General features: G+C 39.3%; 1 protein-coding gene across 4 annotated transcripts in view; it reads left to right on the plus strand.

Annotated features, from left to right (window-relative positions):
* Positions 1 to 6,808, plus strand: part of PIAS2 (protein inhibitor of activated STAT 2) — an 87,030-nt gene extending 80,222 nt beyond the window's left edge. For 2 of the 4 annotated variants that reach the window (XM_044243046.1, XM_044243048.1), the window contains exons 13-14: positions 188 to 225; positions 2,916 to 6,808. In XM_044243046.1, the coding sequence (XP_044098981.1) occupies positions 188 to 225; positions 2,916 to 3,098 (221 nt within the window). In that variant the 3' untranslated portion in view covers positions 3,099 to 6,808. Of the gene's footprint in view, positions 1 to 187; positions 226 to 2,881 lie in introns of all 4 variants that reach the window. The other 2 variants (XM_044243049.1, XM_044243047.1) reach the window with 2 other exon arrangements.
* The last annotated feature ends 15,328 nt before the right edge of the window (positions 6,809 to 22,136 follow it).

A 22,136-nucleotide genomic window follows, 5' to 3' on the forward strand; every position in this document is an offset into this window, starting at 1 on the left:
AGGAAATGTGTTTATTTTGGGGTTTTATGCACTTTAAATATCACTGATTGTGGTATTGAACTTCTCTATGGAAGAATGGTAAGCACTTACCCAAATGTTTTATGACTCATAAATACAAAATGATTTTGGGAAATAATTCTTGTCTCCAAAATATGAGACAACTATTAACAAAGCATTTTTGTTTTAGGTTTGGATTTTCTTTCCCTTATTCCAGTTGATCCCCAGGTATGTACCCTGAGTTTAAGCAACTAATTTGTATTTGATTGTTGGTTATGTCATACTAACTAAAAATGACCAGTTGCATAAAATCAGGACAGTCAACTTTCAGTTACTCAACTTGATGGAAAGGAATTACGATATAAATATCTCACATTTTTATTTGGAGGAATATAGTTGCTATTTTTAAATTTATGTTATTTTGACTTAATACATGAATTTTTAATTACATTTTATTCAGCTTAATAATCAGTTGGCATTTCCTACAAGCACTTGAGTGATTAAAATGAGGGGAAGCAATGATCCCTGGAAGTTAAAACTTGACGAAGATTATTTATAAAACACTTGTTCTGTATGTAGAATAGAGTGGAAGATGGTTCAACAGGTTTGAATCATTAGCTTGATTCTTCCTTATGTTTAGAGGCAGTCAGATTTAGATGTCGGGGATGCCCCAGTCTGAAGTTGCTGTAAACCAGTCATTCCTGTTTTCTCTGCTAGCGATAAGAAACTGGAGTATCTTAGAGTCCCAATATGAAGACCTGTAACACACCTGGACGGACAGGCCTATAGTGGAGGCAGAGCAGAGGAGGGAAAGGCATGGGAGAAACAGAAGGGAGTGGGGGGGGGTGTAACAGAGACTTGGAGAGAATTGCCAAGGGTAGGGAGGGCCAGAGGAAGACCCACAGACCACCGCTTCGTAGGCCTCAGAAGTTGCTAAGTCTTGTAGCGGCCTTCTGTGTCAGGACTCTGTATCTGATCACAAAAACAGCACTGAAAGTTTGGGCCCAGGGTAACATGTGTGGAATGAGGAATCTCTTCTCACCCTGAGTTGACCTTGTTACATCAGTAGATTCTGTAGCAAAGGTAGCTATATGTTTTTCTAGGAAATGGATTCTTCAGGCTTAAAATATTACTGATTTTTATGAGAATCATCCTTTAAAAAAATGAGCTTGGAACCAGAGGGTTTTGGTTTCATAGTGCTGTTTGGCATACTTAGTGTCAGTCCAGATAACTTACTTGTTAGGCCAGTAGAAGGGTGAGGTGGTGCTTTCAGTTTTCCTAAGAATCCTTAGATTTATTCTTTATCTCCATGGTGCCCCCCTTAAGCCCTGTTATCTTTGTGTAGATGTGTGCCAGTTACACAGAAAGAGTTAGAGGTGAAATGGCTGCAGCCCAAGTGTTGCAAGAATTCGCTGGGCCTACTGACAGCAGGACGCAGTGTCTAGCCTTTGTCTTCTAAGCAAGAGAGGATCTTTTTATTACCAGGCAGTCAAAAACAGCCTGAGAGGAAGTAGAAATAAAATGCAAATTTCTGGGCTTTTTTCCAGGTTGTTCCCTCAATATTAGTGGAAAATTAGAATTGATCTGATTTTAAAATAGTTTAATGCCTTACGATTCTCTCTTCAGAGCTTCTGAGAAGCTCTTTAAGAACGATTCCTTCTCCCCGCCCCAACCCTTAACCAATATCCCTTTGATCTCTTTGTGCATGACTTTCATTTTATTGATGAACCAAGACTGTTACCCATCCTAGCCACTGAACTACTTTTTTCGGTAAAGCAGCCTGAATTTTAGTTGCTGCTCTTTCACTGACTGGCAGCGTAAGCCTGGGGCTGTCGTTGCTGTTTTAAGATCTTTTGGAAGATCATGTAGTCAAAACAGCTTCAGTTTTAAATTCCTGTTTGGCGATTTAATTTAAGTCTAATGATAGGCTGAGAAATTTATAGAATTGGTAATATTGATAGGATATCCTTACTGATCGTCTTTGATACCTTTAATCTAAAGACCAACTTTTAGGGCTTCTCGTGTATATTTTGGACCTCACTAAAGTCAGTGCTGTTTTTTCTCACAGAAAATATTCTGTGGTGACATAAAATAAACTGTTAGCTCCTGTCTCTCTACTCCTCTTGGGCAATAGTAGAGTATTAAACTTGGGTTTGAATATGGGGGTCAGCGATCAAGATGGTAAGGAAACTTGAAATATAAATTCTCGGAGGGCAGGTATCGAGTCTCACAAGGAAGATTAGATTAGATCTCTTTTAAGATTTATTGCAAAATTTTGAGGTTATATGGGATACTTCTTTGTTCTGAACATCCTATAGTGGTAGTTAGCTAGCATGTAGTCTCTGTTTCAGAATGAACGCTGTGATCCTGATTACACAGGTATCATTTCATGCATGTCCAGAGGCTTGGACGCTTGAGTTGCTTGATCTTAACATTATTCCTGAAAAGTCTGATTGATAGTAAATTTTGAAAGAATTACTGAATTTTGCATTGGCATTTTTGTTTAATACCATTAGAAATAAGTATTTGCTAGCCTTTTTGATGTGATTTAAACCTGGTAGAAATACATTTAGTGAGCAAATTCTTTCGGAGGTTAAGTATGAGTCATAATTGTGGGGCCAGTATTTACTATTAAATAATTTTATTGTTGTTGACATTTTTATACTTGTATCTATGTACTTGCTCAACAAATTCTCCATAGATTTGAGAAAATGAAAAATATGCCACACTCACTAAACAGTAGAATAGATAACTAAATTCATGCCACCTTTTATCCAAAGATACGAAGTTTTGAGAAATTCTAAACCCTATGGGGATTTAAATATATGGCTATCACTTGTACATATCTAACGATTTCTAGTCTCTTTATTTAAAATCAATGTAGCCTCTTCCTCATCGGCATCATTGTTTGTTTCAAGCAGTACTGTCCTCCTATGTTTTTGGATAGTCTCACCTCACCCCTAACAGCAAGCAGTACGTCTGTCACCACCACCAGCCCCCATGAAAGCAGTACTCATGTTAGTTCCTCCAGCAGCAGGAGTGAGACAGGGGTCATAACCAGCAGTGGAAGTAACATTCCTGACATCATCTCATTGGACTAAAGGAGGACTCACTCGATTCTAGGAATCATTCATCGAAACTGTTCTTTCTTGGATCTCTGGTCCGTGGAAGCTATTTTTTTCAGTAACAATTACTTTGATATTTATTGAAACGTCAAATGGATTCTTCTGCTTTCTGAGAGATGATCACAGATGACTGCAGCAAGAACCAAATGACATGCAAGGATTTTTCTTACTCATGCTGTACTCTGAGCATCAGATACATTTCGGCCCTAACTGTAACTTCTCCAGAGATGGATTTCAATTTCCTATGTTATTGGATGGATTCTACACACATCGGTTAAAATTTTTTTTGTTGTAATAAACAGCAATAAAATTATGTAAATATTCAAGTAAACTTTTTTCTAACTAAAAAAGGATGTAATCAATGATTCTAAAATGACGGCAACTTTTGTTTAACCTGATGTGAAGGAAAAATACATGGAAGGAAGTCATGTTTGCTGAATGAGTCCTTTCCACGGAGATTTGTTCTGTTTCATCGAATAATGAAGTCTTGCTAGGTGGCCAGAGCTTGGCTCCACTTTTCTTCCCGCAGTTCCCCTTTTCTTCCTGATTACATCAAAGAAAAATGGCCTTTGTTACTTATTTTTCCCTGGTTGTCATTTACACTTTGATGTTGTTTGCTAGCAGTTGGAAAGGGAAGTTCTGGGAATCGGCTGCTTGATTTCAGTGATTGTGCTGAAGAACACTATGCATATTCTGCATATTCTGATGTAATGCGTGTTATTTTTGGTAATTGTCCATTCTCATTCTAGAGATTTCTACAAAATTGGGCTTGCCTTCCCGGGAAAGAAATTCTGTGCAGCTATTGAATGTCGAATGAGATGTTTTTGGAGTAACCTGTGGCTAGAATGTTCATTGGAATCTTGCTCACACTGACCAGGAACATTGCGAGCTTTGAGGCAGTAGAAGAACAGATTGTGGGGATGTGGGATTAACAGAGTTTAATCTCTTTCTAGGAACTACTTTTGCTCATTTTATTTTATAGAATAATATACAGATCTTTGTTGAAACTTTTCATGTTTTAATAACACTAACAAAGCGGATGTGATTTAGAACTCTGGTCACACATTTCTCACCAGTACAGTCCCAGTGATGATTTTCAAACTTAATTAGAAGACACAAACCATGGCGGGCATGGGGACTGCATTGGATTTCCCGTTCCTTTTTTTTTTTTTTAAGAAGGGAATAACCATAAAGGACACACAAAGTTAGAAGTGTGTGCATATAAAATAAGGAGGTTTGGGGGAGGATGGGCCCGCAGCCCACTTTGAAAACCACTCACTCAGAGTGGACTTGATTTTCAATTCCCCAGGAGACCGACTTTTACCCTTAGAGAAACATTTCTATCCACATTTTATATTTCCCTTTGTTTCATTTGGCTCCCTAAATTTTTGAGTTCTCAAGGAATTAATACTTTTCTAATGTTTATCTTTCTCTCCCTAACTGTATCTACCTTAAAAATAAAAAAACCTTTTTAAAAATGACTAATCTAACTGATTTCTCAGACCGAAGTGCCCAGCCAAAAAGATCGAGTTCAGTTAGATCAGGGACACAATGCATTACTTCAGGCTTGGTGGAACTCTAGGAAGCTGACTTGTCACTGCTTGGGTGGTTTTTGTTTTTAAACGCCTCGAGTTTTCATGGCGCTGTGCTCCTTTTATACTGATTTAATTTCATGTGATTTTTTTTTTACATCCTCTCCTTTGGCTACATCATCCCTTTACTTAATGCATTCTTCCTTTTGGAGATCTGCTTACTATTGAGAACATGGAAACAAACCAGAATCTTATTGCAACAGTTGTATCGTCATTGCCAGTTTCACCTTCTTAGTCATTCGAGTTGTAGTTCATGTTACAGGCCTTTGGTCCACGTAGAGAATTTGTTGCTCGTAAGATTCTATGTCGCTGCTCTACACACAGATGCAATCTCTGTTAACTCTATAATCAGATAGAAAACGTAACTCTGATTTGTGTGGTATATAATTTGTTAATAAATAAATGATGTATATTTGTTACCATTTTGTTACCCTTTAGATTCTTGGACTCCCCCTCCCCAGCGTAATCAACAAACTTTTATAAGGTTAAATGAAAATATATTCATAGAAATTATTTACTTGGTTCTTGTAACCGATACCTCTGTGCTTTTATAGTTGTGCTTTGTTTCCTTTCTACGATTTTATGTGAACAGTTTTAGTGTTCATTTTTGGTGCTTTATACTGAACTTACATAAAATTATAATTTATACAGGTGACTAGCATTTTTAAAAATCTACTTTTAAGTTTGTAATTTAAAATTGGGGCTTTTATGTATGCATCTTGAGGGTGAGTACTTTATGCTTTTGCCTTAAAACAGCATGATCATTGAGTCGTTACCTTTTTTCTTTTTTCTTTTTTTTTTAAAGCATGGTCACCAAATACTTCTCCCCAAGACCCTGACTTTTTTAGTAGTTTATTTTACTTGCCCAGATTTCTGCGTAACCCAGCGTAATGCAGTTTCAGAGGAGGTTGTCTTAGCTGTTACGTAGATGTCAGCCTGCTAGTGATTATGTGGAGATCTTGGTTAAGGAAGGAAACTGCAGACTGCACCTACTGGTCTCCTCTTAAAACACAGAGGCAGCCTGTGGTTTTGATCCTTATTCATGTAAGGAATAAATGAATAGGAATACATGAATAAATTCATGTAAATGTTAAGAGCTTTCCTGGGTTTGGTGACTCCTGACTACTACGTAACTGGTGCTGAAAATAGCTTCACAGCTAAACTCTGCTGACATTCACTCACTTTCTGACCCTTAGATGAGCCACTTTAGGATTTTTAATTTCCATTTCTGCCCAGAAGGAGGTAAATGCCTTTACCAGAAGGTAAAAATACTTGGCATCTTCCATAGAATAATTATAAGCCCAAATGAAATAATAGCATTAAATTTAGGTTATGTGGCATTTACAGTGTACTTCAGGAAAGCTAGGATGAAAATACTATGATTAGGGGAGGGTTGTAAGTCTAAGTAAGTTGAGCCATGCCTCTTGACATAAAGTAAGTTTTCCTAGGGTAGAATCTTAAAAGAGTTTGAAGGAGGAGTAAATTTGGATTTTAGGTGAAATGGTATTCAACAAAGACTTCTTGACATTAAACCTGTCAGGTGTTCTGCCTTCAGGCCAGTCCTGGATACTAGTCATTTAGTAACCAAGATTGTTTTCCTTTTGCTAATAAAGTATTCATTAGTCACATTTTGTCTTTTTAGGTAAATTTGATTTTTACCAAAAAATTAAACATTAGTTTAATTCTCGGGTATGCTTTTTATTTCTCTTCAGTGCCCAGTTGGTACAAAAGCGTTAACTATTTACTTTTTTCCCTTTTTTTTTTTCTAAGTAAACACTTGTTTTCCTAATTCTTTTCATTTAAACTTGGGTGTGATGTGTTACGTGGCCCTGGGTCCATGTGCTGTGGGAGCATATCGTCAGTAACGTCAGTGGTTGACGATTCAGTCCGATTCACTGTTTTTTTCTGTTGCAGTTCTATAGGAATATGGTGAAACTTGTGGAAAAAAATTTAAGACTTTCTCTGCTTTTTTTTTAAGAGTCTGATGCTCCTGTCAAATGAATGACCGGTTTGTAAGTCCCGCCCCCTTTTTTTTGTTATTAGGAGCCACACTCCCAACTCCTAGCAGAAACAAATAAAGCTATATGAAAGTGCCCATTCTTCTTTAATGCTTGCCTGATTCAATCATGTTTTTGTTTTTTCTGTTTATGTCAGTCATATATGCTCGTTGAGGAAAAATTAGACAATTCAGAAAAGTATAAAGAAAAGCACTTTGATATTTTTACATATTTCCTGCCGTCTCTCTGCTACTTGTGCATATTTTGACATAGCTTTATTCATTCTCAATATAATTTGGGTCTTGGTTTTTTTTCCCTCGGTCTACATGTCATTAAAAACTGTCAACTTTTATTCATTGCGTGATATTCCATTATCTGGATGTGCCATGATGCGTATCCCCTTTCCCCACTGGACATTTTAGATTGCATCTCATAAAGTTACAGCCAATGTCTTTGTGTGTAAGTTATTTCCTTAGGATGAATTACTAGAGATGGAATTTCTGGGTCAGGGAAACAAACACTTTTGTGGTTCTTGACTCACTTTTCCACATGATATTACTGATCTGTACGCCATATGATATAAGAAAAACTCTTTTTAGCCATATTTTCCAAGGTTATGCACCATTCACCTCTTTGCTGGCATTTATACTAAGAACAACTCTACCTTTCTGACCCTGGTGAGCTGGGCTGATAAGGAAGTAATTGGCAGAGTTTTCCTGGGGTGTCTCAGTTTCAACTACATCTGTTCGACGTGTGGCAGATACACCTGCCTAAGGATATCCAGATAATTTTTCACACAGTTTTACTTGCCCTGTGAAATAGCCCATTGTCAGGCCATGTTTTCTATTTTTAGTTAAAGCCTCACACTTTTTTTTTTTTTTTAAAACTATTTGTACCTAGGGCCAGCCCTTAGTAGCCAGCTTTCTTTTTTTCCTCTTTTTATAGGCTCCATTTTGGGCTTTCTGAGCTCCCCAAAGCCAGTGGGATCTCCTGAGCCAAAGGCAGTCCAGCCCAAACTGGAAGAGTGGTAAAGCTGATCAACAAAAGCAGGGCCAAGCTTTGCTCATTTCACTTGGTATTCTTTCATGTTTCCAGTGGTATCCTGGAGTCCTAAGGGCAGCTCTGTGGCAAAAACAAACCCTCTCCCAAAACAGATTGCCATGACAAATGTTCAAGGTGTATTATTTTCTTGACTGACATACCACATAATTTCCCAGATTGCTTTTTATCTCCAGAATGGCTTTTAATGCTTTTTCATTCTGTGTTCTCAAAGCTTAACTCTTAAGTGAAGGCGAGGGTTGTGTTATAAAATAGAATATGCCTCTTATTTTGGCCTTCATCGAACTATTTACATATTTAGTATGTCTTAGAAATGTGTGTAGGATACAGTGGAATAAAAAATCTGGTCCCAGGCTTCAAAGGGCTCCCAATCAGCTTTTCAAAAATCAAAGATTCTCACCTACTACCAGGTATTGTGCTAAGAATCTTACAAAAATGTCTCATTCCTTATGCTTGCCCTACAAAGGGAAGTGGTATGGTCCTCATTTTACAGATGAGGGAACAGATTTAAGTAAGTTTCTCAGTGGACTTGGGAGTCTGAAACAGACCTATCTCAAAAGCCCTCTGACTAAATCGAAGTGATGTTAATTGGGCTATCTGGGAATCTAGACCTAAGATTCTAAGAACCGATTTTCGGGAATGGCCACAGAAATAAGGAAGGAGTGGACCCTGGAGACATTTCAAACGAAGACTCCAGATTTGGTGGCATGAATAGATAGATAGAGGTGTGTGGGCTGAGTCCATTTCTCAAGCCTGGGTAACAAGGATAAGGGATCTTTTTACAAGAGAGAGGATGCAGTTAAAATGGGCATTAGTCATTTGGGGAGGCAATGAGGAGTTCGATGTTAAGCATGAGATTTCAAAAGGGAAGGGCCTTTGAAACTCATGTTTGGTTTTCTGCAGTCTTTTGAAGATGTGTGTCCTGCCTTCATTGTCTGTTTTCACCGTAACTGGTCTCCATTCTTTTTTTTTTTTTTTTTAAGATTTTATTTATTTATTTGACAGATCACAGGTAGGCAGAGAGGCAGGCAGAGAGAGAGGAGGAAGCAGGCTCCCTGCTGAGCAGAGAGCCCGATGTGGGACTCGATCCCAGGACCCTGAGATCATGACCTGAGCTGAAGGCAGCAGCTTAACCCACTGAGCCACCCAGGCGCCCCCCTGGTCTCCATTCTATAGATCTACTCCCTTCCAGTTGCCCACCCACTCTCCCTGCTAAACCATGCTAGCTGCCTCCCACCTTTTCTCTGGATTTTTCTCTTCACTGCCTTGTCACCTCAAGTCCTGGCCATGCCCTGCACCTCTCACCAGTGTGGGCTGTGTTCACATTCCACATACCTTAAGAGGTGTGTGGTTGCTGCCCTTCCTCTGTTGTAATTTCTAAGTAATTCCTCCCCTGGCCTCTGATGAAAATCTGCCCCATTTGCAGCCCGTGTGAGGTTCTGTTAGCCCCTTATACTCTTGTCAAGTAACCTGACCATGTGCTTGAATTTGCTTCCTTACTCACAGTGTTTCTTGCCATCTCTAACTTTGTGGTCTTCAGTGTTTTGACGGGTGATCCATCCAGCAGCCTAGCTTGTGAGATTTTTTGGTTACCTCCGATACTTTTTTGCACTGAAACGCCCAACCAATATTTCACCCCTTGTATTTTCTCTGTACGTCCTGTCCACCTTACACTGCTCCTCCATTATTACAGCCTTGAAAGTATCCCCACATCCTTCCTTCAGGGTCACCCATCCATCCTTTGGTTTGGCATCACATGCTGCTTTTGCCCATTCTTGTCGATTATTACAAACGTTACTCCTTTTCAGACCACATCTGTCTCTGCAGATGACCTCGCTTCCTAATGCACTCAAGATTCACTTGGCCAGTATGATTTCTCTCCACATGTGCCCATCTTCATTCTCCTTCATCCCAGTCTTAGAGGATGAGGTGGGCCCAAAGGCCAGTTCATCCCCATGGACTTCTGACTTTTGTCTTTTGTCATCTTCAGGACCTTCCTCCCCATCAACCCCCTCATTTCTGAATGTCTTTCACCTCTCTGCTGCTGCTTTTGGCTTACAGAAGTATCAGCCATCAAATATGAGGTCCTGTGTTACATGCCAGGCATTGTGTCAGGCACTCAGAATACAGGGCAGATAAATCCCTACCTTCACCCAAGTTGTGACTCACTAGAATGAAGATGAGCGAAATAGGGAGATTACAGTGCAGCGGTAAAAGGGAAAGTAGAGGGTGCTACAGTAGCCCATAGCTAAGGCAACTGACTGATCCCAGAGAAGTTTCCCGATGAGTAGGACCATGGCAGTTGATCGTTTGTCAAGAGAACTGAAGATGTTCAGAATAGCTGCCCATTTGTGCAAGAAATCTGGCAGGGCCTTAGAAAGAAGTGAAAGGCCCTGAGCAGTTCTCATGATCATTAGCAGTTGATGGCAGCCTTGGTGGAGTCTGACTCCCATTTCGTAAATGTAGAAACAGATCATGAGAAGGTGCGTGACTTTCCTGGGGTCCTGCAGCTTGTAAGTGGCGAGGCAGGCTTCAAATCGCCCCTTTAACCACCTCGGGCCGTCCACGATCATTGTCTAAAAAGTAGTTGTTTCCTAACTGTCCTGTATCCTACCACTGTTTATATTTCTCTATGGCACTTGTCACAACCTGTGTTTATTCATGTGTTGGTTCACTGTGTGTTGTCTGTTTCCCTTACTAGATTGTAAGCTCCTTGAGGGTAGGGGTGATCTCACTTCACATGCATCCCAGAGCCTAACAAGGTGTGTGGTGCATGTTAGGTGCTCAATAAATATTTGTAAATGAAGAAGTGGTGGGTAACCGTTTGTATTTGACTTGTGCTGACAGGGGAAATAATTTACCAGCTGAGCAGCAGGCGTTCACCAAGAGAGGAAAACATGTTTGGGGCAGATGGTAGAAGTGACACATGCTTGGGGTTTGGGAGAAAGTGAGTGCACTGACCTAGATTCTAGAATCTTACAGGGACAAGCACTGGGAATGGGGAGTTTTAGGGCAGGGTGCACTGAGGATAATAATGTATAAGTAGATACTATATTTAAACCTGAAAGCCTAAATAAGCCCCCTGCAGACCCAGCCTCCTGTGTGCATATATGACTGGGAAATTTGTGTGATCTATATACATAAGACCACTCATCTGGGTCAGGTACGCCACACTGAGTTACACAATACAATTGTAGATGTAATTCTCATTTATCAGCTCATCTCCAAAGGCTAATAGCATCTTGACCCAAGTTGTCACTGGAGTCTGTATTTCGGAACTGGAATAAGAATGAGATAATCCGAAGTCTCTGGAAGACATGCCCACATGCCGTTAGATGAGCAACAGGCTTACCCTATCACATACGGGCAGTATCGAAACCATGAAAATGCAGGACCTCAACCTGAGAAGTCAATGAGTGAGAAAAGAGCTAGAGAAGGAGCACAGCAAAGAGACCGAGAAGGAGCACCCGAGGTAGAAAGGAAATCAGGAGTGTAGCAGAGTCCAAAACAATAGAGCACTCCAAGAAGAAGAAAGTTTCAGTGGAGTTTATAAAAGCTCCTATACTGTAAAAAGTATCCAGTAGAAGAACCAACTTTAGAAACACTATTTGATTGAATCTATACCTGACTAATTGCAACAGCTTTGTGTAAACGAAGAAAAGCCTAAATAAACTATGACCCATTGTTTTCGGTTGCATTGATTGTAAGGTGAAGCTCATTAAAATGTAGGGGAGGAGTGAATATGCATCCTGGAATAAGATACAGATAATATGTATCTTCCTTTGGTTTTCTCAACCTGGCCATATCTAATGATTGCACCAAGAGCAAGTTCAGTGGAGCGATGAGGGTAAATCTGGGTTACAGTGGGACAAGGATGGCAAAGTACAGAAATGAAGTGTGCAAATACAGACAACTCCGCTGGCTCTGACGAAGGCTGAGGTTTTCGCAGTAGAAATGTGTATAGTGGAGGGAATTTCTTTTTTTAAGATGGAAAAAATCTTGAGTTTCATGTTCCAATACTAATTAGATAGTGAGATGCAGTTGTAGGAGAGGAGAAGTGAATGTGGTTAGTACAGTGGGGGTTGGCCACGATCGTTGGTACATCAGGTCCCTGAGCAAGAGGGGGAAGTTGGGCTCCATATCAGGCAGATGAGAAATGGATATGGACACCGTTGGGTCCGTTAGGTAGCAGAGAGTATAATGCTTTCATATGATGGTTTTGCTTTTATGTTTTTGAGAACCAAGTGGAATGGCCAGTTCCAGAAGTGGGAAGGAGATGAGAATGGAGGTACAAAGTCAACAGAGATAGAAATGACATGTGTTAGGCTGTGGAGAAAAGGGCGCTTTTGTGCACCGTGGAAATGTATATTGCAGTCACTATGGAAAACAATTTAGAGGTTCCTCAGAAAATTAAAAAAAATCAAAGGATCCAGTAGTTCCATTTTGGGTTTTTACCTGAAGAAAATGAAAACACAAATTCACCAAAAAGATATATGCACCCCTATCTTCGTTGTAGCATTATTTGCAATAGCCAAGATACAGAAGCAACCCAAGTGACCTCAGATTGAATACATGCAATAGATGGACGGTGTATATACACACACAATGGAATTCCGTGCAGCCATAACATGGTGGTATCTTACCATTTGTAACTACAGGGATGGACCTAGCAGATAATACACTAAGTGAAATAAGACAAACGCCATATGACTTCACCTACAGCAGCAAATTTGAGTTCCCATGCTTTCTGCATCTTTGTCAGTGTTTGGCATTGTCAGTGTTTTGAATTTTAGCCATTTTAATAGCTATATAGCAGGATCTCATTGTTTTAATTCCCAATTCCCTAGTGATTTGTGATGTTAAGTATCATTTCATATGCTTATTTGCCATCTGTACATATTCTCTGATGAGATGTCCGTTCAGATCCTTTGCCCATTTTTTAGTTGGGCGGTTCATTTTCTTATTACTGAATTTTAAGAGTTTTTGGTTTTGGAAACCAGTCCTTTATCAAATACGTGTTTTGCAAATGTCTTTCCGAGTCTGAGTCTTATCATCTTTTCTCTTTACAGTGTCTTTTGCAGAGCAGAAGTTTTTAATTCTAAAATTTAAATTTTCATTTTAATAAAGTCCAGTGTATCAGTTTTTTTTTCTTTCATGGATTGTCATTTTTATGTTGTATATAAAAGTCATTGCTCAGCCCAACATCACCTAGATTTTCTCCTATGTTACCTTCTATGAGTTTTACACCTTGCATTTCACATTTAGGTCTGTGATTCATTTTGAGTTAACTTTTGTGAAGGGTATAAGGCTTCTGCCTGGATGTTTTTTTCCATGTGGATGTCTGTTCTAGTACCATTTATTGAAAGATTATCCTTTCTCCATTGAATTGCCTTTACTCCTTCGCCAGAGATCAGTTGACTGTATTTGCGTGGGTCTGCATCTAGGCTCCTTATTCTCTTCTGTTGGTCTATTTGCCTATTCTTTTGCCAATACCACACTGTCTTGGGTACTGTAGATTTATATTAGGACTTGAAAGTCGGGTAGTGTCTGTCTTTGTTCTTTAATATTGTGTTGGTTAGTCTGGGTCTTCTGCCTCTGTCTATAAGCTTTAGAATCAGTTTCTCAATATATACAAAATAACTTATTGGGATTTATATGAATCGTTATATGAATAGATTATGTTGAAGAAAACATCTTGACATCTTAAAATCTTGACATCTTAACAATATTAAGTATTCATACCCATACGCATGAAATAGCTATACATTTATTTATCTTCTTTGATTTCTTTCATCAGGGTTTTGCAGTTTTTTCTTTAAATAGATTTTATACATAATTTGTTAAGTTTATACCTAAATATTTATTTTTTTTTCCTTTGGTGTTATGGCACTGTATTTTTATTTCAAATTCCAATTATTCATTATTGCTGTATAAGAAAGCAGTTGACTTCATCCTCATCCGTCAACCTTCCTTAATCACTTATTAGTTCCAGGAGGTTTCTTGTCCATTATTTTGGATTTTCTACATGGTCATGTCATCTGCAAACAAAGACAGTTGTATTTCTTCCTTCCTAATCTATACAGCTCTTACTGTCTTACTGCATTAACTAGGACTTCCAGTACGATAGGAATCAGAGTGTAAGAGGTGACATCATTGCCTTGTTCCTGATCTTAGTGGAAAGATTGAATTTCTCTTCACTAAGTATGATGTTAACTGTATGTTTTTAGTCAGTGTTCTTTATCAAGTTCAGGAAGTTCTTCTCTCTTCCTAGTTTGCTGAGCATTTTTATCATGAATGGGTCTTGGATTTAGCGAAATGCTTTGTCTGCATCTATGGATGCGATCATGTGTTTTTCTTTTCATGATGTGATGGGTTATGTTAATTGATTTTTCAATGTTGAGACAGCCTTTCATACCTCAATAAATTGCACTCAGTCATCATGTATAATTCTTATACATATGATTTGCTAATATTTTGTGGAGATTTTTGCAGCTGTGTTCATGAGAGATACTGGTCTGTAGTTTTCTTGTAATGCCCGGTTTTGGCATCAGGGTGATGCTGGCCTCATTGAATTAGTTAAGAAATACTCCCTCTGCTTCTGTTTTTTTGGAAGAGTTTATAGAGAAATTGTATCATTTCATACTTAAATGTTTGGTAGAATTCAAACATTGTGATGTTTTCTGTTTTGGAAGCTAAATATGACCAACTTCGTTTCTTTGGTAGATATAGGCTTATCCAGATCACTTATTTCTCCTTGTGTGAATTTTGGTAGTTTATGTATTTCAAGGAATTGGCTCCTTTCTTCTAGGTTATTAGATTTGTGGGCATGGAATTGTGCAGAGTGCTCCTTTATTATCCTTTAATGTCCATGGTATCAGAAATGTCTTTCTTTTGTTTCTGTTATGAGTTATTTGTATCTTCTTTCCTTTTATCTTAATTAGCCTGACCTAAGGCTTATCAATTTAACTACTTTGGGGTGGGGGAAAGGAGGCTGTGTTCATTGGTTTTTCTCCACTGATTTCCTATTTTCAATTGCATTGATTTCTTCTTTAATTTTTATTATTTCTTCTACTCACTTTGGATTTAATTTGGTCTTCTTTTTCTAGTTTTCTAAAGTGGAAGCTTAGATGGTTGATTTTAGATATTTCTTCTTTTCTAATATATACATTCAGTGGTATAAATTCTCCTCTGGAGTGCAATTGGCTATATCCCATAAATTTTGATAAGTGGCATTTTCATTTTCATTTAGTTAACAATATTTTAAAATTTCTCTTGCAATATTTTTGGCTTACACATTATTTAGAAGTATGCAATCTAATCTCCCAAGATTTTGTTGGGGGGGGCGGTGTTCTGTGTCCTCTCTTATTGCTTCCTAATTTAATTCTCTTGTGGTCTGAGAGCATATTATATATTTTCTGTTCTTTTAAACATGCTAGGATATGTTCTACCCAGAATGTGGTCACTCTTGATGAGTGTCTGTGTGGGCTTGAAGACTGTTGTCAGATGAGGTGTTTCACAGATGCCCCTTAGATCTGGTGGATGGCGCTATGCAGGTCCTCACGTCCTGATTTTGTGCCTGTTGGATCTGCCCGCTACTGGTAGGTGTGGAAATTTCCAACTGTGTGGTGGATGTATCCATCTCTCCTTGAGTTCTGTCTGGTTTAACTCAATTATTTTGAATTACTATCAGGTGCAGACACATTAAGGACTGCTCTGTCTTCTTGAAGAAATGACCCCATTGTCCCCAGTAGCTTTCCTCCTGAAGTGTGCTTTGCCTGAAATTAATAGAGCTATTCTATTCTGTTCTAGCTTTCTTTTTTTTTTTTTTTAAGATTTTTTTTTTTTTAAAGATTTTATCTATTTATTTGAGAGAGAGAGACAGTGAGAGAGAGCATGAGCGAGGAGAAGGCCAGAGAGCGAAGCAGACTCCCCATGGAGCTGGGAGCCCGATGTGGGACTCGATCCCGGGACTCCAGGATCACGCCCCGAGCCGAAGGCAGTCGTCCAACCAACTGAGCCACCCAGGCGTCCCTCTAGCTTTCTTTGATTAGTGTTACCATGGTGCATCTTTCTCCCTTCCTTTACTTTTTATTATCTGTCTTTATGTTTAAAGTGGGTTTCTGGGGGACAACATAGTTTGGCCTTGTTTTGTTTTTGTTGTTGTTTTTGATTCACTCTGGTAGTCTGTCTTTTAATTGGTGCATTTGTACCATTGACACTCGAAGTGATTTTTTATATTAGGTGGGTCAATATGTGCCTTTTTTTGTTTTGTTTTGTTTGTTGCCCGTCTCATATGGGGTTTTTCCCCTCTTTTTCTGCATTTTATGTTTCATTTTTTCTTTGCAGTATGTCAGTTCTACCTTTTTAAATTTCTTTAAAGATTTTATTTATTTATTTGTCAGAGATCCCAAGTAGGCAGAGAGGCAGGCAGAGAGAGGGAAGCAGGGTCCCTGCTGAGCAGAGAGCCCGATGCGGGGCTCAATCCCAGGACCCTGAGACCATGACCTGCGCCAAAGGCAGAGGCTTAACCCATTGAGCTACCCAGGCACCCCAGTTTTCTACCTTTTTTAGAAACCTTTTTTTTTTTTTTTTTAGTGGTTGCCCTTGACTTTGCAATATACATTTGCAACTAATCCCTGTCATCTGTCAAGTAATCCTGTCCTGCTGCACAGGTAACAGAAGTGTCTTATACTGAGTATTCCCAGTTCCTCCCTCCATCTCTTATGGTACTACTGTCTTTCAGTGAATTTATATAACTATATCTGTAGCTATAATCACTGAATATTTTATTGCTTTTATTATTTTGAAGAAACTCTTCAAATAAGAGTAAGAAAACTTAAAGATTTTATTTTACCTTCATGTAGGCCTCCTCTCATACTCTTTCTTTAAGCGGATCCAAGTTCCTGACCTGTATCATTTTCCTTCTTTCCAGAATCTCTTTTAACATTTCTTGGTAGACAAGTCTGCAGCTAACAAATTCCCTTTATTTTTGTTTATCTGAGAGAGTATTTTGCCTTCACTTTTGAAGGTTAATTTGGCTAGTGACATAATTTTAGGTTGGCAGGTCTTTTTTCCCCCACCACTTTAAATATTTAATTCCACTTTCTTTTTGCTTATGTGGTTTCTGAAGAGAATTCCAATGTAATTCTTATGATGGCTCCTCTCTATAGGTAAGATGTTTTCTTCCTTTGGCTTCTTGTGAGATTTTCTGTCTCTTTGATTTTCTGCAGTTTGAATATGATATGCTTGGTGTGGTTTTTATGTTCTCAGAGCTTCCTGAATCTGTGATTTGGTGTCTCATTAATTTTGGGAAATTCTCTGTGATTATTGTTTCAAATATTCCTTTCTCTTTTTCTTTACCCTCTGGTATTCCTACCAAGTGTATGTTATACCCTTTATAACTGCCCCACAGATTTTGAATTTCCTGTTTTCTCTCTCTCTCTTTCTTTTATTTCATTCCTTTTTTTTTTTTTCCTTTCCATTTCCATTTTGGAGGTTTTTATTAACATTTCTTCAAGCTCACTGACTCTGTACTCAGCCATGTCCCATGCACTGGTGAGCCCATCAAAGGCATTATTTTGTGACAGCAATTTTTTATTTCTAACATTTATTTTTGATTCATTTTTAGAGGTTTTTTTTTTAATCTTCCTGTGCTATCTATCCATTCTTACATGGTGTCATTGGAGTCCTTACCTTATTAATCATAAGTTGTTTTAAGTCCCAACCCGGTAATTTTGGTATCCCTGCCATATGCAAGTCTGGTTCTGGACCTTGCTCCATCTCTTCACACTGTGTTTTTGGTTTGTTTAGTATGCCTCATAACTTTTTTTGTTGAAAGTCAGACATGATATACCGGTTCCTGTGATGGTTTCTGCTCTTGGGCTTCTACTGTGGTTGCTTGTGATTCTCTCTGTGTCTGCCTGCCCATCTCTCCCAGTTTGGGGAGATACTAGTTATCTGCTGGATCTAGAAGGGTTGATGGTTTTCAGTTTGAGCTTTCTTCCTGTTGCTGGGGTGGGAGGGACACTTCCAAGCTCCTTTCATGGGGACTGGACTCTTCAACTTTTGAAGGAGACTCTTGGCTTCCTCCTGCATTCCTCCCACTCCTTGCCCTGTGGCCTGAACCATAGGGCTCATCTGGCTTGTTCCCCATCTCTCTTGGATTGCTTTCCTTCGTTGCCCTACATCCAGTGTCTTGGAGAACTATTTTTTCACACTTTTTTTTTTCATTTTTCAGGTAGAGGGCTAAATCTGACTTCTATTCTTCCATCTTGGCTTCAAGCAGAAGCATCAGGTTTTATTTTCAATAATAATATTTAATGCCAGTTTTCCTCCCAAACACCCTCTATTTATAGCTCTATTTCTTGGGCATGTCTACAACATTAAGTGAATAAGTTGAGAGGTAAAGGAAGTAACACTTTCCCTCCCTGGTAGAGCTGTGGCTAAGCCAAATTTGGCAGCATTTCCCTTGGTCATGCCAGTTTTCCAGCTGTTCTAAACTTTTTCCTCACGGGTTGTACCTCTTCTTGTCCAGGATGTGAGAGCCCCCAGCATTTACTTTCCCACCCCCTACCCTAACCTCCGAGTCAGCCCTTTTCTTTCATGCCATCAAATGGTCACTTGACTCAAAGCATCCCCACTCATGTCTTCAGTTAAAGAAGGAAAGCTTTAGCAATAGGGTTAGGTCCTTAAAGGCATTTTATTGTAATGAGGGAAGACATGGTAGTAATAGCATTCTAACTTAAACATAATGTAGAGTTGTACTTCAGATGAAATAACATTGTTATTTCATCTGAACCTTATAATAACTTTGTGCTACAGGTTGGACTGTGTGCACATACTACTCACTCTAAAAGATAAAAGAGAACTTTGATCTAAAATGTGTGGAACGTGAATCAATACTGGTTTTTCAGTGATTTATATAATGACTTGGAGAGACTGCATATTTTCAGAGCTGATGGGCTATCTCTCATTCATAACAGCTGTGTGCTGGGAATACAGAAGCCTAGGTTTTTAATTCTTGAAGAAAACGTCCTGTCTCAGCAGGTAATTACAGGGTCTGGCTGCATGGTGGGGAGCAGGGATGGTCAGGCTGCATATATATCTTTTTCTTACCTGGACTACTGTAATTGTAGGCAACGTGTCTTGTTGCTTTCATCCTAGCCTCCCTACGGCAGTTTCTCATAGCAACAAATTTGTCTTCTTAAAACACAAGATTGACTCATATAACTGCTCTACTTACAACCCTTCAGTGTTTTCCTGGCTCACTCAAGATAAATACAAATGTTATTACCATGACCTACAAGGCCCTCCGTTAGTGATTCTAAACTTTCACGTGTGACCACAGTAAGAAATATAATTCACACTATGTCTTATTATATACACATATTTTTTACTTTTTTAAATGGGTGCCATGCCCAGCATGGTTCCATGCCCACTGAGGGGGTTGAACTCATGACTCTGAGATCAAGACCTGAGCTGAGATCAAGAATCAGGTGCTCAACCAACTGTGCCACCCAAGCACCCCCTACACATATTTTTTTAAATAAAAGTTTTGAGAGGGGCTCCTGAGTGGCTCAGCTGGTTAAGTGTCTGCCTTTGGCTCAGGTCATGATTCCAGGGTCCTGGGATCAAGGCCCAAATTGTGCTCCTTGCTCTGTGGGAGGCTGCTTATCTCTCTCCCTCTGCCTGCGCTCCTCCTGCTTGTGCTCACTCTCTCCTTCTGTCAAATAAATAAAATCGTTTAAAAAAAAAAAAAAGAAAAAAGTTTTGAGAAAAAGTATTTGTCCTTATGTATCTAAGAGGCGTATATGACTTCATTAACATTTAAATACAGCATGACTGATCATCTGGTAATTTCTTTCAGAATATTTTTCATCTATGGAAGTTCATATGGGGTCTAATTTTAGTCTCTTCCAAGTTATTTGATTTTTAAGCATATAGAATAAAGCTACAATTACTGTCTTACTGTCCTTACCAGAAAATTCTAACACCTGGGTCTGTTCTGGTTTCGTTTTGATTGCTATTTCTCATTACTGGTCATGTTTCCCTGCTTTTATGCCTGGTAATCTTTGTTTATATGCCAGACATTGTCAATTTACCTTGTCAAGTGCTGAGTATATCTGTATTCCTATGAATATAGTTGAGCATTGCCATGGGATACAGTTTTGTTACTTGGAAACATTTGATCCTTTCAGGTCTGGCTTTTATAATTTGTTAGACACCTCCAGAACAGTGCTCTTTCTAGAGCTAAATCTTCCCCACTACTGAGGCAAGATCTCCCTGGTTATTGCACCCAGTGCCTCTTGAATGATGAGGTTTTACACTCTGGGTTTTGGGGATAGGTACTATTCCTGGCCCTGGGGGAGTGCTAAGCATTGTTCCCCCTAATTCTTCTAGGTAGTTCTTTCCCCAGCCTCAGATACTTTCCTCACATGCATTTCTTTCTTTTCTTTTTTTTTTTTTTAAGATTTTATTTATTTATTTTACAGACAGAGATCACAAGTAGGCAGAGAGGCAGGCAGAGAGAGAGGGGGAAGCAGGCTCCCTGCTGAGCAGAGAGGCCGATGTGGGGCTTGATCCCAGGACCCCGGGACCATGACCCGAGCCAAAGGCAGAGGCTTTAACCCACTGAGCCACCCAGGTGCCCCCTCACATGCATTTCTTGATAACCACTGGGATGAATTTCTTAGGGGGTGCCTCTCTGTTTGGCTCCATGTCTCTGGCACTCTGACTTGCAGATCTCACCACCTTGGGCTCTCTGGGTTCTTGGTTCTATTTCCTTAATCCGGGGGGGCGGCGGGGTGCTCCACTGGGCTCTGCCTGGGTTCTCTGTGCTGCAGCTTAGACTCTCTCTAGGCAGTATGGTGCACCCCACTTGCTTCCTCACTCCTGAGGATCACCATCCTGTGCTGCCCAATGTCCAACGTCTTAGAAATAATTGTTGGACATATTTTTTGGATATTTTGATTGGATACTAAATCCAGTCCTTTCTTAGGCAGAAGGGAAGTCACTAAATAAGGAAGAGTTTGTGACAAATGAAAAATGAGATTTAATCCCGCCTCTATTTTTATTTCATTCTAATCATTGTCATAAAAGCATTCACATTCTTAAGAATGTTAGGAAATATAATAGAGTGATAACTTTAAAGTCTTGTTTTCAATTTGAAAAATACTATCCTTGAGAGTGTTTGTCCTAAAAAATGAACTTATCATAATGATGATGAGTAGTGAACATCTGTCAGGGTAGTGACATGTTTACCGACAGTGGATTACGGTACCAAGACTGGATTGTGTTAATATAAAATTCAAATAATACAGGAATGACCATGCCTGTGCCAGAAAATCAAGTGGAACTCCATTCCACAAAAGAGGAAATGACCTGTTCCTTCCCTTTCATCTCTTCGTCACCTGCCCCTCACCGTCTTCCCTGTATTGTGTGTCTCAGTTGGCCATAGTGTTTCCTGAGACATGACTCATTCCTGAAGAGAGTCCATGGGCTCTCTCACTTAGGTATTTTCTATTCTTCTTCTTCTTCTTCTTCTTCTTTTTTTTTTTTTTTTTAAGATTTTGTTTATTTGGTCGAGGGAATGAGTGAGAGAGAAAGAGCACAGGGGCAGAGGGAGAGGGAGAAGCAGGCTCCCTGATGAGCAGGCAGCCCAACATGGGGCTCAATCCCAGGACCCTAAGATCATGACCTGAGCTGAAAGCAGATGCATAACCAACTGAGCCACCCAGGTGCCCCTAGTACTCTCTATTCTAATATCCATTTCAATAGGTATTTCTGATATTTCTTTTTTTTTTTTTTTTTAAAGCTGCTGATTATGGGCCCCTGGGTGGCTCAGTGGGTTAGGCCGCTGCCTTCGGCTCAGGTCATGATCTCAGGGTCCTGGGATTGAGTCCCACATCGGGCTCTCTACCCAGCGGGGAGCCTGCTTCCTCCTCTCTCTCTCTGCTTGCCTCTCTGCCTACTTGTGATCTCTCTCTGTCAAAAAACAAAAACAAAAAAAAAAAACAAAACTTAAAGCTGCTGATTGTGACCCACTGCATTGATATCCTGACACATTAAACTGTGTCTACCAGTAGTTTAAAAACTGCTAGGGGGTAAGCGGAATGTGATTCTATGTGGCAATGTGGGGAAAAAAAAAGTGGAAATGTGGGGGGGGAATCAAATGATAGAAATAAAGAAAGAAAGAGAAACATCAAAACTGTGGGATAACTAGAAAGTTTATACCTCAAAATGGCATAAAGTGAATAGGGCCTAAATCTCTACTTATGTGGCCAAGATGGTTGGATATGAGAGAATATGCTGTTTATAAAAAAAAAATCTGAAACACAAGAGTGCAGAAATGCTGAACTTAAAAAGAT

The sequence above is a fragment of the Neovison vison genome, chromosome 3, assembly GCF_020171115.1.
Source record: "Neovison vison isolate M4711 chromosome 3, ASM_NN_V1, whole genome shotgun sequence".
NCBI lineage: Eukaryota > Metazoa > Chordata > Mammalia > Carnivora > Mustelidae > Neogale > Neogale vison.